Here is a 26,497-nt window from a genome sequence, read left to right as displayed (position 1 = left end):
ACATATTATGGGCTGGCCCAAGTAGGGGCTAGTAAGGGCGGGGGATGAAGAGAATGACAGAAAGCATGTAAGACAAGAGGGGCTGGTGGAGGGAGGGTGAGGCCCAGTGTGGAAAAGAAAGCATGCGTGAGACTATGACAGAAGCCTATTACTTTGTGTGCTAATTAAAACCCCAGGTGTGGGGCTGGAATGATGGCTCAATGGTTAAGAGCGCTGCCTGCTCTTCCAGAGGTCCTGAGTTCAATTCCCAGCACCCACATGGTGGCTCAAAACCATCTATAATATGATCTGATATCTTCTTTTGCAGATAAAGCACTCATATACAATTTAAAAAAAAATCTTAAAACCCCAGGTGTTTAAAAAGAGCCTCTGTGTGAGAAAATGATCAAAGCTCCAAAAAAGAAGAGTTGAGCAGGTGTGGACACAACTCTGCACACTTAATAGCACAATTCACCGCAAAGTCAATATTTTGCTCAATTTCATAGAAATTCAAAGTGTAATAAAGACAGGCTTGAAAACAGAATCGAAAAGCCAAGATATAATAAATATGACCTACGAAGTCTAAAGGTGATTTTTGAAGAGACAACACTGACCACGTGTGTGTGTGTGCATCTCCCCCCCCCCCCCCACCCCCCCCCCCCCCCCGCTAGTCTTAGATAATCAGGCTTTTATCATATATATGAAAATCTTGGCACAAAACATTAACAAACAATAAGTCACAATGGCATTAGATTGGCTTTCGAATTTAAGAGTTTTTAATAGCAGATGCTGGAAAGATGGCTTGGTGCTTAAGAGCATTTGCTGCTCTTAAAGAGAATCCACCACCCACATGGTGCCTCAAACACAATTATCCTTAACTTTGGGACTAAGGAATCCAATGCTGCCTTCTACCTCTACAGCGCCAGCCACAGATGTGGTGCACTTATAGACACACAGCAAAACACCCCCCACACAAAATAGAATAAACTTACAACGTTTTCAATAACAGATAATCTGTATATAACTAACCACATTAATTGCGGAAGTCAGAACAGGCCCTCAAACAGGACAGGGACCTGGAGGCAGGAGCTGATACAGAGGCCGTAGGGTGTGGTACTCACTAGCTTGCTTCCTCTGGTTTACTCAGCCTGCTTTCTTATAGTCCAGGGATGGCCACAACCACAATGGGCTGGGCCCTCCTTATCAATACCTTACAGCCGGGTGGTGGTGGCACACCCCTTTAATCCCAGCACTTGGGAGGCAGAAGCAGGTAGATCTCTAAATTCAAGGCCAGCCTGCTTTACAGAGTCAGTTACAGGACAGCCAAGGCTAGAATCTACTGTTTAAAAAAAAAAAAAAAAAAGCAGCACACTGTGGCTGGGAAGATGGCCAGCAGTCAAGAATACTGGTGTTAATTCCGGCACCTACATCTCTTGGCTCATGAACGTACACAATTCCAATAATAGGGAACCCAACAAATTCTCTCTTGGCCTCCATGAACCAGGTACCCACACGGTGCACAGACATACATGCAAACAAAACACTCATATGCATGATACATTAACCTGACCTTTGGTCCCAGCAGATTTCCACTCAGCTGACAAACACTATTTGGGAATCAACTATGGCCCTGCAAACTGTTGCAAATGCCTTGTGCCTCGCTAGTTCTACCTTACTAGAACCAGCAAGCCTTGGACTTGCTGAAAGCCAACGTGAAAGGACTGGCTTACAAACTCCAGCCCTCAGGGGCTGACTCCAAGGCTGTTCTTTGGTCTCCCTTGGGCCCGCAGCTCTCACGGCCTCCTAGGCTTTGACCCACATCCCAGCCTTCCTGGACAACCCTCCCCACCTGAGAAGCAGCCACAAAAGACTTCAATGTCCTTTATTATCAACCAAAGGCTGAATGGTTTTTGAGCTGTTCAAATATGCAGAAATGAGCTCGGGCCTGGATGATAGAAGTATTTCTGACAGTTAGATAAAAGCCAGAGTTCCTCGGGAACTTGTGACGCCAGGTCTCATCTGCCAAATGGAGTTGAGTCCCTTACCTCTAGTTGGAGGGGCACATGGCTACCTGTGCAACTACCAGCATACCAAAGCTCATGCTGGCCTCCTGGCTTCCTCAGAATGACAAGAACCTATTACACATTTCAAGGTGTATGATAGCATCCTAGCCTTTCTCGCTCCCTCTTCTACGGTAAACTCCCTCCAGCTTACAGGCCCACCCCCATCCCGACACCGGCTACCCAGCTACTCATTCTCTTTATTGATGAGTTATTTCTGCTGATGAAACAAGCCAATCAAGGCCAGATTAAAAGTATTAAAAAGGGCAGATTTATTTGGGAACCGAGGCACCCTGGTGAGTTCAGGAGCCTCGAGGGACGAGGTAAGAAGAAACTGCTCTTTTCCTCAGTGGTGTTCTCACCCCACCTGATCTGGTGCTGCACCCTATGCTGAGGAGATGCTAGCCTCCAGCAAATGACCTCTAATCATAGCTAGATGTCCTTGCCTAGCATAAATAAGTACTATTTTCTTCTTGTGATAGGACCCCAGTGTCACTGCACACTGTATGTAGATTAAGTATCCTGGCCTGGCACCCTTAGCCCTCGTGAATCAGACACGTTTACCCTCAAGATCCCTCCCCACTGCCCAAGGTTTATCAATACAGGCTGGCTGGCATGCTCAGGCGCTCACTCTCAGGTTCGCTCTCTTGCTCACTGTTCCTCCACCATGATCGTCGGAGACTCCACTTATTCTCGGTGGACCTGCCACTGGATGCCTGGTGGTCAGGCAGCGATGGCAGAACTGGGCTTGCAGCCACTGGGGCCTGTGACCCCAGGTGAAGCACAGCCCGGCGTGTGTCTCACTGGCCTGCCTGCCAGTGTGGGCTTCCGACATCCACCTGCTTCTGCTTGTCACAAAAGCTCAAACAAGGAGCTGTCACACTGGGTGTCATCATGGGCTTGTGGGACTCCCGAGTCTCCCTGTGACCTGCAGTCTCATTCTAAAAGAGCTAACTGTAATACCCAGTGGAAAGCTCATTTTCCGCCTCCCCCGGTGAGACTGAGGACCTGGCCTCAAAGCGCTCTAGTCACCCCTGAGTGAGAAACAGGCCCTTGGGACCAGTGATCTTCAGGTCTGTCTGTTCTTGTCCTGAGGCAATCGGTGCCTGGGCCAGTCTGCAGGACACAGAATCCAGGCCAGCCTGCCGGAGACTGAATGGCCGACCACAGTTTACATCAAAGTTAGATGAAGATGAAGCCTTGAAATACTCATTCACGGCAGAGCAGAGTAATTATTTTAGATCTAGCATGTCAATTATTTTTGACATTTTAAAAAGTTATTTTATTATTTTGGCTAATATGCCTGGACCATGGTCAAGGTTATGGACCAGACTGAGTCCGTTTTAGGGTTAAAAGCCATTTTGTTATTAGGTCAGAATAAGTTGTTTCTATTTGCTATGAAATTCAAGTTAGACTTCCACATACTCTACCTTAATAAGGTAAGGTGTTCTGTCAAGGGGCCTTGGGACATTCTGCCAAGATGACTTGTCAAATAATCTAATCTGCTATCTGCTTCTGTAAAATTTACTTGTGTAATCCTTATGTTACAAAACTCCCCTAGTTTATACTTTTTTTCTCCTCCTGTAAAAGGAGCCCTGAAAAGCTGACCCACTTTGTACTCTCAAATGCTGCTTTGGAGAGTCAATCCTATGCATAGTGAGTAAAGCTTAATTGGCTTTAGTTTGACTGTTTTCATTCTTGCCTGATGGGATGAATGCTGCCAAGGCCCAGGGGACTGTTGTGGGGAGGTCGGTAGAGGCCTGAGAGCCACCTGTGCAAACTCAAACTGAAGCCAGAGTGAGATGCCGTTACCTGGGCTGGAGAGATGGCTGCTCCTCCAGAGGTCATGAGTTCAACTCCCAGCAATTGCATGGTGGCTCACAACCATCTGTAATGAGATCCGGTGCCCTCTTTCGGCCTGCAGGCAGAATACTGTATACATTAAAAAATAAAAATAAAAAAAAGATGATGTTACCTTAGTCATTTCAAAGATCCTGGAGTTATCAGTCCCGAGGCCATGGTGTGCTCTGTCTGGGATGGTGACTTGGTCCCCTTGATAGTTGCTGCTGACTCTGCCCCATTTCTCCTATGGAAATGGTATTTAAGATACTGCACTAATTAGTAAGCTTGCTCGGCACAGGACACGGCTCCCTTAGGCCTCCCAGTTCCCAACTGATTCTTATCATCTCCTGGTCTTCTCTCTCAGGACCTGTCACTGGAGAATGTGCCCTGTTCAAAATATGCAACACCTAATGTTTAGCTTCAATGACAACATTGTGTAGAGGGCACAAGGTCCATGTGCTCACAGACCCCTCAGGGAATTCAGTTGTTAAATACCCGGGGTTTCTCTTCTTCAACAGACGAAATCAGCGCATGTTCGCCTTGAAGGCTGGAGGGGATGTTGTTGTTTACCTGGTGATCTTTTGCTTTGTGTAGAGCCAGCGCTCACCTGAACACCCGTTACTGTAGGCTGTGACCTTTTCCAAACCTACTTTATTTGGGGTTCTTTAATGCTTATACCCCCCCTTCCAACCCACCTAGATAGGAGGGAAAAGAGGTTAGTGGGAACAGGAGAAGTAGACCTTTTTAGACTCAGTTCCTGGGAGTGATTCCCCTGGTGTAGTCAGCAGGATTTCAGCAGACCAGCAACTCAACAACCAAAGTTGTTTTGGGTCTTGGTATTGTTATATATATCTTCTCAGAGTCTGTAATAAGAAGTGTTTCAGCTGGCAAAACCCAAGCCTCTGCAGGAGGTGGTGTGTCTTCTAAGTAGATAAACATCGTCTGGATACAGGACATTCAAGTTTTAAATAATGGCTCATTTTATTCCCAACTTGATTTGCCTGGTGATTGAATTATTAGTGACTGGTTTCCTAATTAGGACACTCAAGTTGCCTCATCAAAAAAACCAAACAAAAACAAAACACAAAACAAAAACCGAAAACCAACCAATGAACCAACCAAACAAACAAACAAACACCCCCAAAAACAAAAACAAACAAAAAACATAAATGCAGTCAGTAGTTCTTAAACGTCCTTCTTTTAAAGCCTTATAATGAAATCAGTTCCAAAGGTTTTCACAAGGCCAGCTTGCTGAAGTCGGGTTGTCTGAGTCTGTCCCTGGAAGCCCAGTTGAGAGACAGAGTCCAGAGTCAATGCAAAAGCAAAGGAATTTATTAATCTGACGCATCTGGGTCCACCAAACTCTGGGGAGATGGAAAGACCCCGTCCTACAGAGACTCAGGGTTTAAATATCTTCTACAAAAAGTACAACTCAGTGGCAATGGTTAGTTAAAGAGTGCTAGGCTAACAATAGGGGGTCTAGGGTGGTAAATCCTAAGTAGGGCGAGATAAGAGCAGTAATTCCCAGGGGCAGGGTTGAGATGGGGGCTAGGGAGAATTTTTAACTTGTTCTCCTCAGTTCACTACAGCTTTCTTTGTTATCATTATGGGCCTGCAGCTTGCTCGGCTGACGCCACTATTGTCATGGGAACTGAGTCCAGGCCACCTGTAATTTTATATTTCCTCAGCTAAAAACTCCATTTCCTTAACTAATAATGAAACACTATTTCCTTTAGCTAATAATGACACTGCTGCATTCAGGCCATCTAGAACCTCACAGTACGGTCCTGCTTCCTTCAGTTACCACAACGTTCTTCTGCCTGTCTTTTAGACTTGACAACTTCAGTTTTTAGGGTTTGTTGGCTCCTGAAGAACTCTTTTTTTTTTTTTAATTAATTTATTCATATTACATCTCGATTGTTGAAGAACTCTTTCTAAAGGGTGCACGAAATTGAACTTGGAAAGCCTCCCACAACTGTGTGTGTGTGTGTGTGTGTGTGTGTGTGTGTGTGTGTGTGTAGGCATCCGTGTGAGTACATGGATTTAATCAAACCTTGACCACTTACAGCAGAGAGGGGCATAGCAATAAAATTTACTTTGGACTCACTCTTGTAAACAGGAGAATAACTTAATCATAGCTTGCTTAACTTGTTTTACAATCACACAATTATGTTTTTGCAGCTTTTGTATTAGAACAAGGTTTTTTGTTTTGTTTTGTTTTTTGTTTGTGTTTTTTTTCCTGAGACATGGTTTCTCTGTGTAGCCCTGGCTGTCCTGGACTCACTTTGTAGACCAGGCTGGCCTCAAACTCACAGCGATCCACCTGCCTCTGCCTCCCGAGTGCTGGGATTAAAGGCGTGCGCCACCAGGCCCAGCTAGAACAAGTTTTAAATGTCATCTTGAAACAGACTGGTTTTTTTTTTTTTTTTGAGGGGGGGGTTTGGTGGGGGTCTGAGGTTTTGTGGTGCTGGGGCAGCCCGGGGTCTCGCACACTCTAAAGCTATATTCCCAAGCCGGAAACAAGCATCTGAAGTGCTAATACCGTAACGGGGCGCAGACCTTAGCCGGCCCCAAAATCTCAGCACAACTGACCGTACTCAGGCCGTAACCCCAGCACCTAGACAGCACCACCTCTAAAACAAAGGCCTAATCCATCAAAGTCCACAGTTCTCGGAAAGTTTCTAAATGTATTAACCTTGCTTTTTGGCTTCAGTAGTTCAGCTTCTGGCTAACGGCTCTTGTTCACCGAAGTGTGTCAGCCCCCGATATGGGTTTTGTGCTTAGAAGCAAACCATGGGGAAAGTGTTTGGGGTCCCAGTGTAGTCACTGGCCCACTACTAAAGATTTTCTATTGGCTTAAACACGTGTCCGAGCAGTCTTCTCTGGTGAATAACCTACAGCAAACACAAAGCTATTTATTTATTTTTATTTACTTAGTGGCGTGGACACACACATCACAATACACATATGGAAGTCAGAGGGACAACTTGCCAATGTCAGTTCTTTGCCTTGTGGGTCTTGGGGACTTGAACTAGGTTCATCAGACTTGAGAGCAAGCACTTTTGCCCCTACCCACTGAGGTAAGTCATAGCTCCCAAAGCAATTACATTTGTAAAAAATGTGGGTAATATGTTTACTTCCTCTGGAAGCGGTAGAGCTGTGGACCATGGGACCTAGCTGAAGAGAGTGCGCCACTGTGAGTGTGTCTCTGTATAGACTGGCCCCAGCCCCTTCCTGCTGCACAAAACAGACATATCTGCATACACCAGCTTATTGCAGCACTATTTGTTGAGGTGGATACGGAGCTACTGTGTGTTCAAGCACTGGTTGCTTGCCCCCAGGATCCTTGCGGTCCTATGGGCAGATACTCATGTATTCAGGATGGTGTGGGAACCATGCCTACCAAATTGTCCCTGATTGGATAATAAAAGTTGCCGACAGCCTATAGTTGGGCAGAGAGAGAAGTGAAAGGCGGGACTTCCTGGGAGAAGGAACTCTGGGAAGAAGGAAGAGGAAAGGTCTTTTCGACAGGAGACAGGAGAGGAGACAAATGTGACAGTGGACCTGAAAGGTATAGCTAGCTAAGTGGCTGGAGGGGCTAAGTGGACGGGTTAACTTAGATGAGCTAGTTGAAAGTCTGCCCAGCTAAGGCTTTGGAATATTAAAAGGTCTTGGCGTCTTTACATCTATGGCCTAAGGGCCACCCTAGGTTTTAGGCCTTTACACCAAGAGACATTAGCCAATAGTCTTCCACGATTATTTGCAGTAGATAAGATAAACTGTTTTGTCACTCCTTGCTTATCTCAGCCCTCATAGAATAAAGAGACGACCTTGCTTGAGGAAATGACGTGGTTGTTTGATCTTCTAGCTAGACCTTAGATGTCCCATATTAGTGCTAACGCTTCACTTACCGGCCACTTGTGTGTTTGTGTGCTCCCTGGCATATTAGTCAGGAGTCTCTAGGGTAACAGGAATTTATAGAATATATCTACAGTGTACTGAAGACCAGGTGGATGTCTCAGCTGGTCTTCAGGAGACACTGGAATCCAGAAGAAGTAGGCTCTAATGCCGGCGGCGGCGGAATAGACTTCCTATCAAGAAGAGGGTGGGCAGGCAGGGAGCAACAGCTTCCTTCTACGTCCTTACACAGGCTCGGAGCAGAAGATCAATGCTGTGTCTTAGGGTTCTCATTGCTGAAACAAAACACCATGACCACAAAGCAAGTTGGGGAGGAAGGGGTTGATTTGGTGGCTTGCACTTCCAGATTATAGTTCATCATTGGAGGAAGTCAGGACAGAACTCAAGCAAAGCTGGAACCTGGGGGCAGAAGCTGATGCAGAGGCCATGGAGGGCTGCTGCTTACTGGCTTAATTCGCCTGGCTTGCTCAGCTGACTTCCTTATAGAACCCAGGACCGCCAGCCCAGGCATGGCCCCGCCCACAGTGGGCCGGGTCCTCCCCCACTGATCAGTAATTGAGAAAATGCTGTATTGCTGGATCTCATGAAGGCATTTCCTCAACATAAACTCTTTTATTTTTTTTCCTGTGATGACTCCAGCTTGTGTCAAGGTGACACGCAAACCAGACAGTAAAGGTGTTAAGCGGAAACCCTTCACGGTGTGTCCTCCTTTCCGGTATATTAGTTAATTCCACATGGAAGCGAGCTGACAAGCGAGAACAGCCACCACACCTGGGTGGCACTGCTCACTGTCTCCCAGAGCTTCTCTTCTGTACCCGACAGCCCGAGAAACTGGAGCCAGCGACCTGGTTGTAAGCCTATGAGGTTTTCTCGAGCTCTTTCCTAAGTCGTGTCTTGCATGTTTCGTTCAGAGATGAAGAAACAAATGGCCGTTGGGTGGACAGAGCACGCGCGCACACACACACACACACACACACACACACACACACACACACACACGCTGATGCAAGTCTGAAACAACAAGAAAGAGAGCCAGATGTTATAGAAACAGTGAGATGAGCACGTTGTTGGGGAAATGCCCTCCTAGCTTTATGTACTTGGCGCACTGTTGTGGGGTCCCTGCAAGCCCCACTGTCAGCAGGGAACTGGGCTCAACATGGCTCAGCCAAGCTGCTTCAAACTTCTGGAGTCTGACCCCGTGTGATTTGTCGTTGTTGTTTTTTACATATTTTAAACATGGTGAATTTTTGGGGTGGGGTGGGGAGAGTTTCCTCGTGACAATAATCACAACAAAGCTTACGGCACACCTGCACTGAAACTCCATTTCAAAGTACGTGCCTTTTGCAAGGCACCTGTGACCTCTTCCACAAAAGTGGGGCCCATTGACCGAGAAACAATGCTCAGGGTAAAGTGTAGTGGATGTACCTGTGTTTTCGTTTGATCCCAAGTGTGGGATGGGGAACAGATGTGTGAGAGAACAGGTGATGTTTATCCACTAGAAGACGCACCGCCTCCTGTGGGGCCTTGGGTTTTGCCAGCTGAAACACATCCTAGTGTAGACCCTGAGAGGAGATACATATTTATGAGCCCAAAGCAGGAGGTGATGGCTTTTTGGGTCTCGGTATTGTTTGGCTGTTCATCGCTTCACTTCGAGACGCTCCTAGAGAGAACTGCTCCAGAGAACACCAACTTTGGTTGAGTTGCTGGTCTGCTGAAATCCTGCTGACTTCACCAGGGGAATCACTTCCAGGAACTGAGTTCAAAAGGGTCTACTTCTCCTGTTCCCCCAAACCTCTTTTCTCTGAGCACTGTTGGTCTTTGGGCTGAAGGGTGAAGCTTGGGGTCACGCACAGAACAAGATCCATGCCACATGATCCTGAGTCCAGCTGGGGGTTCGGGGAAAAAGGATACTTTCCTTCCTAAGTTTGACTGCTCCTTTAGCTTGGTGGCAGCAAGGAGCTCCGGGCTCTGGGAAACCAAGCCAGGCAGCAGCAAGGGCTTAACTCAGGTGTCAAGGGGCTGCAGGCAGCTTGCTTGGGCAGATTGGCACCGCAGTGGGCAGAGGAGAGCGAACGGCAGAGGCTTGCAGCCGCTGGGCAGGCTGTAGCAGTGACTTGTGGCTGTTCTGCAGTGAAATCTTTGGGGAGAAGGGGAGCGAAATGGGGACTTACCAACCTTGGGCAGTGGGGAGGTCGCCTGACCATGAATGTGTCTCATTGGCTGGGGGACTTAGGATGGTAGCACTACTCCACTACTTGGGGAAAGATAGCGGTGACAAGCTCACGCGGCTGATCACTTGTAGCCACCTGGGGGTTGTGTCACGTGCTCCTGAGGCAGGCCCAGAAACAGGAGAGAGCTTTGTGCCACACTTTCTGTTCTCAGGACGGGATTTTTAAACCACCAGTTTGAGGCGTGAGCACGCGCCATCTCTGAAGTTCCCCGCCAGTTCCTCTGGAGGCGCGTTCCACAAGCCCCGCACGAGACATCAGCAGCTGGGGGCTCATGACCCTTTTTTCCTTATGTAGAAGTATCCACCAGAGCCGAAACAGGGCCGAGCTTAGCTGTCGGCTGGGATTATAGTGCTGAGGCAGAACCACTGCAGACGACGAAGAGGGGGAACGAGGGGAGGAGGAAGTGGTGATGGAGGGGGCGGGGCATAAGAAGGAAAGACACAAGACAGAAGAAAATAGCAGGTTCATGAATAAAAATAGAATACACAAAGAAAAAGTGGGAAAAAAAATCTTCCTGGCTAAGGTGGATTCCAACCAAAGTGATAAAAATCAGATTTGACAGACAGAGATCTCCTAAATATCTTGGTTGCAGACACGAGGAAAGAAACCAAGAAGACCAAACACGCCAAGTACCATAATTTGCTGATCCTTCCACATAGGAGCAGCTCTGAAACTGACTGAGACATGAAAATATCTCCATCCAGGATTTTAGCTAAGCATGGCCAATAAATCTTTGGCTACAAAATCCTCAGGACTTATCATGTCATTCTTTTAAATGGCATAAATTAAAATTTTATTTTACAGTTTGATTATACAGTCCAGGCTAATTTATATAGAAAAACAAATGCCTTACCTGTGTGAACAGAGAGAAAGAAAAATCTTTAACTGAACTGTGCTCAGTGTACAGCCAATATATATGTATAATATCTTTGAAAGTTTATATATTTTGCAGAGCAAAGGATCAGATACACACACACACACAAAATACTAAAAAATGTTTGCATCCAAGTAAATTTCAAAGCAGCTGTTTAGATCATCCTTCACCACAGAATGTTCCAAGCAGAATCTCAGTTTAAGCTCTGGACTTTCTCAGAATTGGACAAGAACTGTTACAGCTAGCTTTCTTAAGACTGGACAATATCCCAATTTTCTTGGGCCCTCCAAAAGAAAAACTACATCCCAAATCAGCAAGAAGCAATATAAGAAAACTACTTCCAATCAAAAAAGAGAGTAGCTAGGCATGGTGGCGCACACCTTTAATCCCAGCAGGCAGAAGCAGGCTAATCTCTGCAGATCTGAGGCCAGCCTGGTCTACAAAGTGAGCCCAGGACAGTCAGGGCCCTTGTTACACAGAGAAACCCTGTCTCCAAAAAAACAAAAACAACAAAAAACCCACCACCACCACCACCACCACCACCACCACCAAAAAAACCCCAAAAAACAGTAGATGGTTTTTGGTTATTCTATGCCAGATAAATGTTTGTTATCATTTTAAAGAGGTTGGTTATAGGAAAGGTAAGTAACAGGGTAGATCATTGAATCTACTTTTAGACCTAAGAGCACTAGTAAGCCAAAAACCTTACATTGGCACAAATCTTTGTACATTGATGCAGACTGAAGAGCATATTTGGTTACAACATGCTAAGGTACTGTGCCTATGCAATTCTTAAAACTGCAATGTAAAATTCTAGTCCTTTTGAAAGTTGCTATTACCAGCTGTTTAGGATAATTGTGAAATTCATATTAGCAGTCAGACAATGAAACTCATGGTCGTGTTAGATACTAGCTTAGTTAATCACAAGAATTTGTTTCCTAGATTGACAGATTAGATAGATAGAAGATAGTCTTAAAACAAACAAACAAACAAACAAACAAAACCCTCTGAGATCTACAGAATATAGCATTAACTTAAGACCTCTTGACCATGAGGCAGGTCTGCTTCTGGCAGCAGCCCCATTCTAATTCAAAGAGCATCAAAGACCTCGTACGTGGCAAGCTAGCCCCTGGGTGAGAAAATGTCCTTGTGGCGAATACAGACAGGCTATTGTTAAACTGGACAAACGGGATGCAGGAAGGTCGACTGCCGAGTTTTGCAAGGACAAGGCCGGCAAGTCCTCTGTAAATATTGCCTCAGAGAAAAGTCTGTCAAATATTCTGTCCCAGAAGACTGAGGACGATCCTCTGGTGTTGTCCAGGTAACAAATTTCTCTGTCACTTCTATACTTGTGGAAGTTGCTTGTCTGCATATTTAGGTGATATTTATTCCTTCTTAAGTCTCTGATAGGGTTGAAGACTAGATAGTCATAGCCTCACAGTTAAATTGTTTAGGATGATAGAAATTGATAGTCAAATACTTTATCCAGGGGTGCCAAGTACCCCTGGATACTGTAGTAAATCTTACCTAATAATTTTTATAATTATTATTATTATTACAAAAAGTTTGTTACTGTAAGAGAAAGAGCCTTTTATTGGACTAAAATGGGGGAGATGTACGGACAAGTTATTGTGTAATTCAAATGCTGATTTCTGTCCCCTCCACCCCATCCCCTCAACCCCTTCACCTCCCAATCCCCCCACCCCTCCAACCCCCCATGTCTGGTTGCTATCCTTGTTCTCCTGTCTCGATGTTGTGTAAACACTGCTCCCCAATTGCCTCCTGATATGCTAATAAAGCAGCTTACAACCAGTCACTGAGCAGAGGAGAGAATAGGGCGGGACTTCCTGCTCTCCAGGGGAGAAGGGTTAGAGGAAGAGGTGAGGGACTCAGTCCAGGAAACATCAGGAGAGATTCAGCTGAGCAGGAAAACCACAAAATGCAAGTATCTCCGGGATTTTATTCTGGGAGGAGATCAGACTAGTTTAGGGGGTTAAAAGCAGAATAAAACTGCTCAGGATTATGCTGTAAATCTTGATAACAAATAATATAATAGAGTCTTAATTATTTGGGTGATAACTGGTATAAGAGAGAAACTGAGAAACACACACTTTTTCTTTTTTCTTTTCTTTTTTTCTTTCTTTCTTTCTTTTTTTTTTTTTTTTTTGGTTTTTGAGACAAGGTTTCTCTGTGTAGCCTTGGCTGTCCTGGACTCCCTTTGTGGACCAGGCTGGCCTCGAACTCACAGAGATCTGCCTGCCTCTGCCTCCCGAGTGCTGGGATTACAGGTGTGGGCCATTATGCCCAGTTAACAAACATAATTTTATAAAAATAACTTTAATAGCTGCCAATTTCACCTGGTTAAAAACTTATAGGACTGAGGGTGAGAGCCCTGGACTTGGTTCAAATCTCATCACTGTTAAAAAAAAAAAATAGCACATATAAAGAAAAGCAGTGATTAAAAAATAAGATATTAAAATTAAGAAGATATAAAAAAATAGTATATACAACAACTTAAGCATAACTGTGAATGTAATAATTATGTCTAACTCTTTTTTCTTTTTTCAGTTTTCATGTGGGTCCGTGTGCATGCATGCATGTAGTTTTGCATGTTTGTGGGTCCACGTGCATGCACGCACGTAGTTTTGCATGTTTGTGGGTGTGTGCACAAGCGTGCGAATGCAGAGTAGCAGTTGATTTTGCTTTACTCTTCACCACATTAAGCCTGAGTCTTTCAATAAAATTCAGTGCTTTCCAGCATGGTGGGCCGTGCTAGCCAGCGTCCTTTGAGATACCAGGTTGTGTCCACTGGGGTTAAAGGTAGCCACACCCACCCATGATTTATGTAGTTTCTGAGGATTCAAGCTCTGGACTGCAAGCTTGCCTAACCAGTGCTGTAACCGCAGAGCCATATATCTTTCAGCCCAGGTAGGTTCAAGTTTCAACATAAAGTTTAATGGACGCGTTTTAGCTCCTAAAATATATGGTCATTGACAGGCCAAGGTAACTGCATTTTGCTTAAAACTCCAATTTCTGTATTTGGGTGACCTACTCCTGAACTCCGGATCTAGAAAAACCCTCAGAAGATACATTTGGCACAGAGATATAGAGTAACCAGTCAGCTGGAAAACAGGAAAGTTCTAAAAGTCCGGATCTCCCAAAAAGTTATTCCTTAGAAGTTAAGTGTCTGTGGTTTGGCACCAGACTGATACTGGACTAGCACCTATCAGTTTAAAGGGCACTATTCCCCCACAAATGCCATCCAGTCATATACTGTAAAACCCATTTATTTGTCTAAAACCTATAAAAGCCATACACTTTCTAGGCTTGGGGCTCCCATTCCCAATCCGCTGTGTTGGTGAGGTAGGGGGTCCCCGCCCAGGCCTGAATAAACAGCCCCCATGCACTTGCATTGGAAGTGGCTCCCGAGTGGTCTTTGGGGCCCTTGGGATATGAGCATAACACTTTAAAGAAGGGTTGCAGAGCCGGGGGTAGCTCCCTTGGTGGAATGCTTGCCTGGCATGCACGGGGCCCTGGGCTCTGTCTTTAGCACTGTGTCAGCTGAGCGCGGTGGTGCACGGTGCGCTCTCCTACGCCTACTGAGGCAGAGGCAAGAGGATCAGAAGCTCAAGGTCATCTTCAACCTAGGATGCTTGAGACCCTCTCTCTCTCTCTCTCTCTCTTTCTCTCTCTCACACACACATTCACACACACTCTCTACACACTCACACACACACTCACATACATACACACATCCACACACACACTCACACGCACACTCACACACACACTCACACACTCACACTCACACACTCACACACACACACTCATATACACACATACACATACACTCACACACACTCACACACACACACACACACAGAATTGAGGAAGCAGCACTGACTGCTCTTCCTTCATTAAATGCATTTTTATTAGTTCTTTGTGAGCTTTTAATTAAACTACAGACATATCAAATAATTGACCATAAACAATTTTCCATGGTAGAGAAGACATCATCAAATAACTTTTCGTACTCACTGTTGAGAGAGTGTACGGTGTCAAAACTTCGAAGCATGTGAAGGTGAGGCTATTGTGACAGATCATTTGTATGTGGGCGTGTCCATGTCATACACATGTGTGAATTCTCACATGACCTCTGTGAACATCATGGTTTTCACTGGCCGTCAAATGCTAGACACTACTGTCTGGTTGATTCCGGGCGTGTGTTCCATGTTCCCAGTTCTTTCTTACCTGGATTCAAATTTGTAAGTGTGGCTATTTCATTTGGAAACTACAGGTCTTAGCAAGAAGGAGCATGTTGGCCTTTCAGGTCCTGGGTGCTCGCCCCTCCCCCACTACAGCAGTTTGTTCTCCCCCATCATCATCATCCTTGCAACACCTTGACTTTGAGATTTCCAAGGGTGAAGGGGCCAGGGTTACATTCTGCTCATGAGGGTGTGAAGGGGACCAGATGGTCCCTGAATTCTACTTCTTTAATGTATGCATGTGTGTGTTATATGTTATATAATTTATATGTTACAGAATAGTTGATTATTGTACATGGAAACCCTAATTGTTAGCAAAATCAAAAAATCTAAATAGATATTGCTCTTGTCAGACGCAGTCAGGTGTGTCCTGACGAGATGTGTAGTTTCAGCATGCCGCTAAAGCCTCCTTAGATACAAACGCTGAAGAATGGGAAGTTCCTGCCTATTTCAAGGTTCGTTGCTTGGGAAAGGCCCTGTGGTCTTTGTCCTATGGCCAGAGGCAAAGTCAGCTGGGTGGCCTCGAGCTACCACACTTTACAGGTGAAGTGGTTTGGTTCCTGCTGCCTTGGCTTGGAGCCATGCCAGTGACAAGCTTCAGGGGGTGTAGCGAGGAGCTAGAGACTTCTTTCATAAGCAATTGGAGCTTTGGTAGAGCTCTGTCTTGGCACAGGCATATCTAATGGGAGCATCGAATGTCATAAAGCCAGCACAGATGTTTGACAAAGCTCCAGCTGAGCAGACTGATGCAATCACTGTGTCACAGCCTCCCACTTTCTGGCCTTAATCTTCACATGTCACGTGCTTGAGGGGGCTTTTATTATTTGTATAGCTTGGAGATGTTGGATTGATGGCCATTTTCTTAATCATTTACACCTTCTCCCAGGAGCGCTGCTTCTAAGCCTCCCCAGGAAAGTCATGATCGTAACACCCTCCTGCTTTTAGGAGATGTCCTTATCTGGCCCTACTTGAAGGTATTCCTTATGCCCTGGAGATTGTGACTCACATTAAAGATGCCAGAGACCTCCTTAAAATACCCTTGCAACATCTGCCCTGCATTTACTCAGGAGCAAGATAGTCATAACAAAGCAATCTTTAAAAGATAAACAAGATTTGGTGAGTTAGAGAAGTTGGCAGCAGAGCAGATTAAAAGCCTCTTCCTGCTACTGACGGACAGAGATTGGTGTGGATAAAAGATAAAAGAATAAAAGGCCCCCCTTTCCTAGAAAAGTTAGGCTCGCACAGGGCCACTGTGGTGTCGTATGACCAAGGATCCAAAACCAAAAACCAAAAACAAAAACAAAAAAACCCAATATGAGACATATAAATAAATTCTACAAATAAATAAAATATAGACATTTATTGTGACAGAAATTGAATTATAACTGCAAGCAGCTTTGGCCTGCAGACTTTTCCTGGCCTTAATGACAATTAACACCCTGACTATTAAAAGTTGATAATACACTGTTTGGGACATGACAATCTGACCAGACTGGCTTGGAGATTCTTGCTTTCTCTTAGTGCCCTTGAAACTGCAAGAACTACCAGCCAGGGAGCCAGTGTCATCTTCGGTAAAACATGCTCTTAAAAAACCACAAGACTGTTAAAAGTCGGGTTGTTTGCTGATGAGAGGAAATGATTGTAAAAGTTAACCCTGTTCTGTCACGATTTATCAATGGAGACCAAACTTATGACTAAGAGGAAGTTAAATCATGTGCCGGGGACAGAAGTGATATGACCTATGTTTTGGAGCACCATGCATCTATCTATCCCTGCTTGCTAAGTTCTGTAGTTCTGCGTAAAAGAACCTGGCATCAAAAGAACGCTGACTGCCAGCCAGGCTGCAAAACTCCCCCAGGTGCCCACGCCTGGCTTGCTCCGCCCTCACCGTGGCTCTGGCATCCACCCTGCTTCAGGCTTTGTCCTCACCCAGGGCTCTTGCTCCACCTCCCTCCCTCCCTCCCTCCCTTTATCCCCGCCTCATTACCCCCCCCCCCCCCCAGAAGAGCCTTCCATACACAAAAGGAGCTCTGGGTAAGAGAGAGAGTCTCTTTCAGATTGCAGGAACAACAGAGAAATGGCTGGCAGGACACAGGTGAAACAGGGTTCTAGGAAAGAGTGCTAAGGAGTCCTCTTGGGAGGAGCTCAAGAGAAAGGTAGACTAGCTGGAGGGATAAAATGACACAAAATAGAGATTTCCAAAGACCCAGTAGTTTAGTTGTAAGAACCAGGCTTGTAAATAGATATTTTGTATATAGTTCAGAAAATAAAGTTACCTTGCTGGGCTGGCAAACCTTGCTGAAGTTTTGCCCTCAGTTTACACCTCCAAGTGTCTTTATTGGTATAAATATTAGCCAGGCTCAGAGCACTTAACTCTCATGGCCAGCTTGTAGGCAACTGGCCGGCTCTGTGTCAGACTACAGGACTAGTGCAGATGGCTCTGCACTACGGTTGGCTAGCCAGGGAACATTCTAGTCACGGTAATCACAGAAGCAGCAGAGTATGAGAGAGACAGCTTTACGCTTTGGGTTGTAAGTTCGAATTAAACGTAATGTTCCCAGCCACATTTCCTTGGCCAATGGAAACCAAGTCCCAGTCAAGAGTCAAGGGCATGCGCGCCTCTGTGTGAGTGTGTGTGTGCCTGCGTGTGGGTGTGGGTGTGCCTGCCTGTGTGTGTGTGTGTGTGTGTGTGTGTGTGTGTGGCCGTGTGCGTGGTGAGCTTTCCAGGGTGGCCTGGGATTGGAGGCATTATGTGGCCTGATTTGGAACAAGATTAAGGATTGGTGAAAATTTTCTGAGGGGCTGGAATGATGCAATTAGAAAACACCCCTTAAGGCTGTTAGGGAAGTCTGGGGGTGGGCCCATCCCCCCACTCTCTCACCCCCCACCCACCCCCCTACTTGCTGGCCTTGAGAGGTTACAAAGTATGCAAGCTTTACAAAGAGAGTGTCTGCCCAAAGGCAGGGGCGTTCCTTGGCCTGAGCAGCCAACAGTATCCATCAGACTCACAGCTCACCCTACTTTGTGTTTACTTGTCTTTGCTAATAGAATCACCAGAACCATTAGGTTTTGTTTTGCTTTTCCAGACAGGGTTTCTCTGTGTAGCCTAGCTTTGTAGACCAGGCTGGCCTTGAACTCACAGAGATCCTCCTGCCTCTGCCTCCCTGAGTGCTGGGATTACAGGTGCATGCTGTGCCTAGCAGGCACAGGGCTTCTAACTTAAACCTTGAAACTCCTTCCCTAGGGATATTCTTGTCCTTTAGTCTAAGCTAATTTTCTTTGTAATGATAGTTATATTAAATATTGCATTTCCTTGGATTTAGCCTCAGGGCTATTAATCCGTAATATCTTTCTGAAAGATGGCTTGTTACTGATTCCCCTTTTTTATTGACACGGATGGTTGCATCTTCCTGTGTGACCCAGGGGAACAGAGGCTTGTTTGTGTTAGGGGGACTCTTTTCATATCTCTCAGAGAGGTTGCTGTAAGAATTTTCTAGATTTAAATGATAAAATTATCTAATCCTTGACTCAATCTTAAAAAGGCATTTTCGCCAGGATCGCTAAGAAGTAGAAACGGTAGAGGCAGAAAATAACCAGAAAACCTAAGATTTATATATATATAGAGAGAGTGCATGCGTGTGTTGTGTGTGTTAGGTGTGTTAGGTGGTGGGGCTGGGGTAAGTTTTTTAGGGTGGTCTGATCTTGGAGCAAGCTCAAGGATTGGTGAGATTTTTTTTTTTTTTTTTTTTTTCTGTAGATAGAGCCTGATCACTCCATTAGATTTTGAGCATCAGCAACTTAAAACAAGCAAACAAACTACAGACAACATTTAAGAGTGGAGTGGAGCAGGGTGTGGTGGCACACACCTGTAATCTCAACACTCAGGAGGCAGAGGCAGGTGGATTGTTGTGAGTTCTAGCCTGCCAGCCTGGTCTACAAAGTGAGTTCAGGACAGTCAGAGCTGTTACACAGAGAAACCCGGTCTCAAAAAAAAAAAAAAAAAAAAAAAAAAAAAATCGGGGACGTGAAGCTGGGAACAGTGGTGTACACTTTTCATCTCACCATTTCGGAGGCAAAGGCAGGTGGATCTCTTTAAATTCAAGGCCAGCGTGATCTATATATGAGTTTCAGGCTATCGGGGCTGCAGTGAACCCTGGAGAGAGAGGTTAGAGGGATGTGTGACTGGGTGTGGAGGCACAAGGGAAGAGGCTCTTGGAAAGCAGAGGCAGAAGGATCAGGGTTAGGGTCATCCTTGGTTACATGGCAAGTTTGAGGACAACCTTGGCTACAGGAGACCTGTGAACAGAGGGGGAGAAAAACCTAAGGATGTGTTTCCCAGACAAAGCACAGCACCGTAGTGCAGGCAGGCAGACGCGACCGTTTCCTTCCTCTTTTCTAATCTCGGTTCCTTCGATGTCATGTTCTTGCAGCCTCTTTCCAGCTTGGAGCTGACATGTGGCTTGTAACGGTTCTGCTCCTGTGGGGTAAGTGGGCTCAGGGAGGCTTGCTATGGGGAGCTGACTCCTGGCCATGAGGAGTTAAGACTTTTTGTCATCATTTGGTTATGTTAGCCTAAGCAGGCGGATTGCTGTGAGTTCGAGGCCAGCCTGGTCTACCAAGTGAGTCTAGGACAGCCAAGGCTACACAGAGAAACCCTGTATAGAAAAACAAACAAAACAACAACAACAACAAAGAACTCAGCTTTAAATATAGCTGTATCAATGATCCAATAGTTTATTGGTGCTTATTTCCAAAGGATAGGAAGGGACCCTCTGGTGGCATTGGGCCTGGAGCCTCCACCAGAGTAATGAAGGCATCAGGAACAACCTTCTTCTCCACTGATGCTTGATTTTGGGAGAAGGGAACGGAGAGACTTCCTCCGGTTCCTCCAAGTTGATAGGAACTCTCTTCCGCAACCGTCTCCTGCTCACTAACTCCTATCTATTTCTCTGGTCTTTTGCAGTTCCAGTCGGTGGGCAAGTGGGTGAGTGACCTCTCCTCTCCCTCAGCTTCTCGCCTGCTCCCTTCCTGCGTTCAGAGGGTGAGCTCCATTAGTGGCGCTGAGCTCCATTAGTGGTGCGCGGGAAGAGCAGCCCGGGAAGACAGGCCAGAGGACGATGTTTTGGTTACAGTGTCTATATTTTGAGTGGGGTTTCTGCAAAACTGTTGTTTTGTTGTTGTTTTTTTTAAAGGTTTCTGTTTAAAGTTTTCTGCGTGAACCCTGGCTGCTGAACTAAGCACAGTGGTTCTCAACCTTCCTAATGCTTTGACTCTTTTAATAGAGTTCCTCAGGTTGTAGTGACCCCCCTCAGCCCCCCACCACAAAATTATTTTTGTTGCTACTTCATAAGTGTAATTTTTCTACTGTTATGAAACGTAATGTAAAAATCTTGTGTTTTCCAATGGTCTTAGGTGACCCTCTGAGAAAAGGTCGTTCGAGCCTCCCAGAGGGGTCGTCTGGACTTACAGGTTGAGAAACACTGGCCTTGTGCGATCAGAGAAGCATAGAACTGTGGACACCCAGAAACAGCCCTGTTGGATTTTTTAGTGTCCCCCACCCTCACCCCCACCCCCTCAAGCAGAGACAGGTTTTTCTCCTCAGACAGGAAGGGTTCAAGGGTTTGAGTCTCAGTTTCCAGTAAAGAAGTGGATGGAGGTGCTCCCCCAACCCCAGGCAATCCAGCACCGAGTATAGGGAAACTAGCTCAAGGCAGTTAGTTCTGCTCTGAAACCCGCTTTATTAACACAGGCGCTTTCATCGCCAGCAACCAAACCCTAACACCTGGCTCAAGATCGAACCACCCAGCAAAGCCCCACCATAGGCTGGGTGCTTAAAGGCTGGCTGGCTTCCGGGGTCTCGCTTGCCAAAGTTTTTCAAACTAATCTAAATATACATGTTTCTGGCTGTGCTAGTGATAAAACTGCGGTTGGTAAAACCCACTCACAGTTCTCCCTTTACTTCCACTGAGGGTTTTGGTCGTGTTGTTGTTTTTCTCTTTTTTCCCTACAGTTAACCCCACAAAGGCTGTGCTCACTGTGCAGCCTGCATGGGTTAGTATTTTCAAGAAGGAAAGTGTCACTTTACGGTGTGAGGGGCCACGCCTGCCTGGAGACAGCACCACACGGTGGTTTATCAACAGCACAGCCCTCCCGATCTCCACGCCTAGTCACAGCGTCACGGAGGCCGGCTTCAAGGATGGTGGTGAATATTCGTGCAAGACCGCTCTCTCAGTGTTGAGCGACCCAGTACAGTTGGAAATCCACAGCGGTAAGCATGGCGCAGGGCAGGAGGGATGGGCACCCCCAAGGTCTTCCTTTGTGAGGGTGGCAGAGTTCTGTCTGTCTGTCTGTCTCTCTTTCTCTCCGAGGGTGTATGTGAGACTTTATCTGAGTGAACACATCAGCAATAAGAACCTACCAGGTCAAATCAAGGCACTAGAGTCAAAACATCACATCAAGGCCCTATTAGCCCATAGCACGCCGGCTGGACCAGTTTGGGATACAATTTCTCAAGAAAAATCTCAGACTCTTAACATTTTATCTTTGTTCAAAACTTATGCCAATACATGTCCAGTTTTATCATCAGCAGTCCTTTTCTGTATCTTTTCATTGTGTTGTTCTGATTGTGTGTAGTGGCATCACATTAATTTATATTTCTTTGGCGACTGTGTATTGACCACCATTCATTTTCTACTTCAGCACAACAGATTGCCACAAAACTACAGTCCCAAACACATGTAATTATTATGCTTCTGGTTTCCAGCAGTTCTCTGTAGTCAGGGCATTGATTAGACTGTGCTCTTTTGGGTCCCTGTTCACATTTACAAAGTCATTGGCAGAATTCAATTCCTTGTGGGTGGAGGACTAGTGTCCTCGTTTTTCACTCAGCAGCCAATCGGGGGACCACAGTCTCCCAGAAGCCCTTGCCATGTAACCCTCAGAGGTTATACGTCACATCACGCAGCTTACTGCTTCAAGGTCACCAGGAGGGTCTTCATCCAGCCTGCTAAGAAAGAGCCATATATAGCAACTGTGGGCCTGGACTTTGTCATATTTCCTCAGCTAGAAGCCAATCATAGGGATACCTCACGTTGAAGGGCTTTGTAGGTGTGATTCACTGGAGTCATCTAAGAATTCTTCCTACCATGCAAAGTAAACCTGGTCCCAACCGATTTCTGAGCTCTGAGAAAGGACATTAAGAGGGGCTAATGTGCACAGCCGCTGAGAGGGGATGATGGGCTAGTGTGCACAGCCGCTGAGAGGGGATGATGGGCGGGCTAGTGTGCACAGCCGCTGAGAGGGGATGATGGTGGGCTAGTGTGCACAGCCGCTGAGAGGGGGATGATGGCGGGCTAATGTGCACAGCTGCTGAGAGGGGATGATGGGCGGGCTAGTGTGCACAGCTGCTGAGAGGGGATGATGGTGGGCTAGTGTGCACAGCTGCTGAGAGGGGATGATGGTGGGCTAGTGTGCACAGCCGCTGAGAGGGGATGATGGGTGGGCTAGTGTGCACAGCCGCTGAGATGGGATGATGGGTGTGCACAGCTGCTGAGAGGGGATGATGGGTGGGCTAGTGTGCACAGCTGCTGAGAGGGGATGATGGGTGTGCACAGCTGCTGAGAGGGGATGATGGGTGGGCTAGTGTGCACAGCTGCTGAGAGGGGATGATGGGCGGGCTAGTGTGCACAGCCGCTGAGAGGGGATGATGGGCGGGCTAGTGTGCACAGCCGCTGAGATGGGATGATGGGTGTGCACAGCTGCTGAGAGGGGATGATGGGTGGGCTAGTGTGCACAGCTGCTGAGAGGGATGATGGGTGTGCACAGCTGCTGAGAGGGGATGATGGGTGGGCTAGTGTGCACAGCTGCTGAGAGGGGATGATGGGCGGGCTAGTGTGCACAGCCGCTGAGGGGATGATGGGCGGGCTAGTGTGCACAGCTGCTGAGAGGGGATGATGGGCGGGCTAGTGTGCACAGCTGCTGAGAGGGGATGATGGTGGGCTAGTGTGCACAGCTGCTGAGAGGGGATGATGGGTGTGCACAGCTGCTGAGAGGGGATGATGGTGGGCTAGTGTGCACAGCTGCTGAGAGGGGATGATGGGCGGGCTAGTGTGCACAGCTGCTGAGAGGGGATGATGGGTGTGCACAGCTGCTGAGAGGGGATGATGGTGGGCTAGTGTGCACAGCTGCTGAGAGGGGATGATGGGTGTGCACAGCTGCTGAGAGGGGATGATGGGTGTGCACAGCTGCTGGCAAAAGTCTTTTGTTCTCACCAAAGCTGAGAGTTGAGAGTGGCATACAGGTATGGGCCATAGCTGAGATTGAGGCTGGAATGTTTCAATAATAAAAGTTATAAAAATCTCCAGGGCCAAGATCTGGCCTCCTCACACTTCCTCTGTTGAATGCAAACACTGGGCCCCCTCTTTTCAGATTGGCTGCTACTCCAGGCCTCCCGCAGAGTCCTCACAGAAGGAGAACCTCTGGCCTTGAGGTGTCACAGATGGAAGACTGTGCCGGAGGTCCATGTGGTTTTCTGGCGAAATGGAAAATCCTTTTGGTTTACTCACGGTTCTGAGGTCACCATTCAGAAAACCAACCCGAGTCACACTGGCATCTATCACTGTACAGGCAAAGAAAAGAAAAGCGGACGTTTCTGGAAGTCTGCAGGGATGGCTGTCACTGTGAAAGGTATTTGGTCTGGTCGGTGAAAGTCACAGCTGTAGGGACTGGAAGCACCACAGAGCATCTGGAACCTCACTTAAATTTACAAAGGAGCTAACTGGGGTCTAGGGAGAGGAGCGGCCTCTGAAGGCCGCCCATGACCACTGGCTAGAACCAACCAGAACTCAGGTGTCGGAGTACCAACCCAGCGATTGCTCTTTTTAGCGTCCTCAGCCGCCCAGCAGTGAGCTCAGGAGCTCATGCAAAGCCAGGATAGCGACTATGCCCTTCATCAATTTATTTTAGCTCCTAAGACCAGAGATTCATTCAAGATAGAGTTACTAGAAAATAATCTAGGTAAATCTCATGAAATTGCCATAGAAATAGAAACCAGAAAGACACAGGAAGTGGCCACACTTTGCATTTATGTGTCAGGGATCCTGTGGCCTCTCCGGACTCACTTCTTTTTAAGCATCTGAAAATCAGTTTTCTTGGTCCGGTTTCTAACCCTTACCCTCCATAGTGCACATACCCACTGGGGCAAGGGGCTCCAGGGTGAAAAACAGTTCGTTTCCACGAGGAAGGCGTTACAGTTCCAGCTTCTCTTTTGAATAGCACAGTGATGAACGACTCAGTTGGGTGTGTGTTAGTGTTGACTCTGGGTGGTTCCTGCCATGGGGGTGAGGGTCTGCAGTTTCATAGTGAACAGAGCCGTTCAGGGGAGTGTGTCCTGTCTATTAGAAAATATGCCGCTCTGCTGGGAATGGGGGAATGCTCACTTTCTTGGGGCAGGGTTCATAAAGTGGGGGAGTCTCCAGGAAAGACCACGGACACTGAGTGGAACAACCCTTCCTCGTCCCGTACCCCGACCCCCACCCCCTTCTCTTTAGAGCTATTTGCCATGCCAGAGCTGAGACCGTCCTCTCCCTTCCTGGAGGGGAGTCTGATCACCCTGAGCTGTGAGACAAAACCGCTCCAGAGTCCTGGCTTACAGCTTTACTTCTCGTTCTACGTGGGCAACAAGACCCTGGCAGACAGGAACATATCCTCAGAATACCGCATCCCAAGTGCCGGAAGAGAAGACTCTGGGTTCTACTGGTGTGAGGTAGCCACGGAGGATGGCAGCATCCGGAAACGCAGCTCCGAGCTGGAGCTTCAAGTACTCGGTGAGTGAGAGGGAAGTGGGGCTGTCTCCCGTGGGGCTGAGGGAAGTGGGGCTCTCTTTCTTCCTATGGAGCTGAGGTTCACTCAGGGTTTTGTACCCCAACCGGAAGAAGAGCACCTCATGTGCAGGGCTCCCGGATTCATTCCGAACTGCACTGTATTCTTCTAACCTTCCTTGAATTTCCTTCCCTGTCTCTCACTCGTTCCTTTATTCCCCTTGTTTTGTCTCATTCTTTTCTCCTGTTTGTGTCCTTCATTTTTTGTCTTCCTCCCCGCAGCGCTCTCTCTCTCCTCTGTCTCCCTCTCTCTCCCCTCCCTTTTGCTACCCCCCCCCCCACCTGCTACAGAAGACGCCAGGATTGTTTTACTTAGGGGTTCTATTGCTCTGACTAAACGCCATGACCAAAAGCAAGTTGGGTAGGAAAGCGTCTATTTCACTGACACTTGTACAGCTCTGCTCATCGCTGAAGGAAATCAGGGGAGGACCCTGCAGGCAGAGCTGACGCAGAGACCATGGACTGGTGCTGCTTACTGGCTTGCTTATCATGACTTGCTCGGCCTGGACCGCTCTACCCACAGTGGGCCGGGCCTCCCCCATCAGTCACTAATTAAGAAAATGCCTGATTGCAGAGTTTTATGTAGGCATTTCCTCAATTGAGGTTCCTTCTTTTCAGATGACTCTAGCTTGTATGACGTTGACATAAAACTAGCCGGGACAGGGGGTACCTTCTGGTTCGATGGATTTAGATGATGGCTTTACAATTTGCCCCCAAAGACAACATTGTCTCCCGTTTCTAACTGAAGAGGAGGGCTCATGAGTTCCAGAACAAGACTCAGGCAGGAAAGAGTCCTCAAACCTGCTTCAAGCATTAGAGACAAAAATAGCAATTGTCTCTGAGGGGGGTCAAAGTGACCCCCCAAGGAGCCTGCTGCATCTGGAGGGCCCACCCCGAACCACTGGAAGTTTCCTCTGTCCACCTGAGCATGCCTCTGGGGACAAACAGCCTTTGCCAGTCTTTTCTTCCAAAGAAAACCTTGTCTGGGCCTCTCTCTCTCTCTCTCTCTCTCTCTGTTTTCTAAAGAATTTAATCTCTGTTTCAGGTCTCCAGTCATCAGCTCCTTTCTGGGTTCACAACCTTTTCTATTTGTCAATGGGAGTAATGTTTTTGGTGAGCACAGTTCTCTGTGTGAAAATATATAAGAAGCTGCAAAGAATGAAAAAATATAAGTTGGAAGTCCCCTTGATTTCCGACCAGGAGAAGAAAGCCATCTCCTTTCAGCAAGCTATAAGCAATGATGCATATGAGGACTTAAGAGCCAGCGTAAGACAGACCGCACCAAAAGAAGTTCCCAAAGCACCTCGCAGCTCAGTGGGTAGCTGTGGCCCTCAGCAGCCAGAATCCCTTCCTCCCCGCGCCACTGCCGGGGAGCAGACTCCCTGAAGCTGACTGACGCTGAAGCAGTGGGGCCACGGCATACAGCTCTTGTGGGTTTTTGTTTGTTTTG

The 26,497-nt window shown here is 46.9% G+C and overlaps 1 protein-coding gene across 1 annotated transcript; it reads left to right on the top strand.

Annotated features, from left to right (window-relative positions):
• The first annotated feature begins 19,622 nt into the window (after window positions 1-19,622).
• LOC127198986 (high affinity immunoglobulin gamma Fc receptor I-like) lies at window positions 19,623-26,497 on the top strand. The gene is made up of 5 exons (XM_051156894.1): window positions 19,623-19,653; window positions 20,133-20,153; window positions 21,180-21,437; window positions 24,718-24,993; window positions 26,093-26,497. The coding sequence occupies exons 1-5, from the start codon at window positions 19,623-19,625 to the stop codon at window positions 26,431-26,433; spliced, it is 927 nt and encodes a 308-aa protein (XP_051012851.1). The 3' UTR covers window positions 26,434-26,497.

Source organism: Acomys russatus, chromosome 15, assembly GCF_903995435.1.
Source record: "Acomys russatus chromosome 15, mAcoRus1.1, whole genome shotgun sequence".
Lineage (NCBI taxonomy): Eukaryota > Metazoa > Chordata > Mammalia > Rodentia > Muridae > Acomys > Acomys russatus.
The sequence above is the reverse complement of the archived record's forward strand: the minus strand, read 5'-3'. Positions and strand labels throughout refer to the sequence as shown.